Raw genomic sequence first — 1,549 nt, 5'->3', positions numbered from 1 at the left:
TCAAATAGCGATGTGGCACAATGACGGTGGCACAACGGTGGTGGCACAATGGTGGTGACACAATGATGGAGCCACAATGATGGTGGCACAATAATGGTGGCACAATGATGGAGGAACAGTGATGGTGGAACAGTGATGGTGGCACAGTGGTGGTGGCACAATGACGGTGGCACAATGATGGTCAAATAGCGATGGTGGCACAATGGTGGTGACACAATGATGGTGACACAATGATGGTGGCACAATGATGGAGGAACAGTGATGGTGGCAAAGTGGTGGTGGCACAATGACGGTGGCACAATGATGGTCAAATAGCGATGGTGGCACAATGATTGTGACACAATGATGGTGGCACAATGATGGTGACACAATGATGGTGGCGCAATGGTGGTGACACAATGATGGAGCCACAATGATGGTGGCACAATGGTGGTGGCACAATGGTGGAGGAACAGTGATGGTGGCACAGTGGTGGTGGCACAATGATGGTGGCACAATGATGGTGACACAAAGGTGGTGGCACAATGGTGGTGACACAATAATGGTGGCACAATGGTGGTGACACAATGATGGAGCCACAATGATGGTGGCACAATGGTGGTGACACAATGATGGTGGCACAATGACGGTGGCACAATGATGGTGACACAATGATGGTGGCACAATGGTGGTGACACAATGGTGGTGACACAATGACGGTGGCACAATGGTGGTGACACAACGGTGGTGGCACAATGGTGGTGGCACAATGATGGTCAAATAGCGATGTGGCACAATGATGGTGGCACAATGGTGGTGGCACAATGGTGGTGACATAATGATGGTGACACAACGGTGGTGGCACAATGGTGGTGGCACAATGGTGGTCAAATAGCGATGTGGCACAATGATGGTGGCACAATGGTGGTGGCACAATGATGGTGACACAATGATGGTGACACAATGATGGTGGCACAATGGTGGTGACACAATGATGGAGCCACAATGATGGTGGCACAATGGTGGTGGCACAATGGTGGAGGAACAGTGATGGTGGCACAGTGGTGGTGGCACAATGATGGTGGCACAATGATGGTGACACAAAGGTGGTGGCACAATGGTGGTGACACAATAATGGTGGCACAATGGTTGTGACGCAATGATGGAGCCACAATGATGGTGGCACAATGGTGGTGACACAATGATGGTGGCACAATGACGGTGGCACAATGGTGGTGACGCAATGATGGAGCCACAATGACGGTGGCACAATGGTGGTGACACAATGATGGAGCCACAATGATGGTGGCACAATGGTGGTGGCACAATGGTGGAGGAACAGTGATGGTGGCAAAGTGGTGTGGCACAATGACGGTGGCACAATGATGGTGGCACAATGGTGGTGGCACAATGATGGTGGCACAATGATGGTGGCACATTGGTGGTGGCACAATGGTGGTGACACAATGATGTGGCACAATGATGGAGGAACAGTGATGGTGGCACATTGGTGGTGGCACAATGATGGTCAAATAGAGATGGTGGCACAATGATGGTGGCACAATGGTGG

General features: G+C 51.1%; 1 protein-coding gene across 1 annotated transcript; it reads right to left on the bottom strand.

The window, feature by feature from the left end:
• Positions 1-816, bottom strand: LOC125381108 (uncharacterized protein P19A11.02c-like). The gene has a single exon (XM_048397326.1). It carries the CDS (start codon positions 814-816, stop codon positions 1-3), a length of 816 nt encoding a protein of 271 aa, XP_048253283.1.
• Between the last annotated feature and the right edge of the window lie 733 nt (positions 817-1,549).

The sequence above is a fragment of the Haliotis rufescens genome, unplaced genomic scaffold (assembly GCF_023055435.1).
Source record: "Haliotis rufescens isolate VD_foot unplaced genomic scaffold, xgHalRufe1.0.p SCAF_17, whole genome shotgun sequence".
Classification (NCBI taxonomy): domain Eukaryota; kingdom Metazoa; phylum Mollusca; class Gastropoda; order Lepetellida; family Haliotidae; genus Haliotis; species Haliotis rufescens.
Note: the sequence above shows the minus strand (reverse complement) of the source record. Positions and strands in the feature narration are given on the sequence as shown.

What these genes read in the sequence shown, in the direction of transcription:
- LOC125381108 (XM_048397326.1), bottom strand. Translation starts at nt 816, where the DNA reads ATGTCACCACCATTGTGCCACCACCATTGTGCCACCATCATTGTGCCA.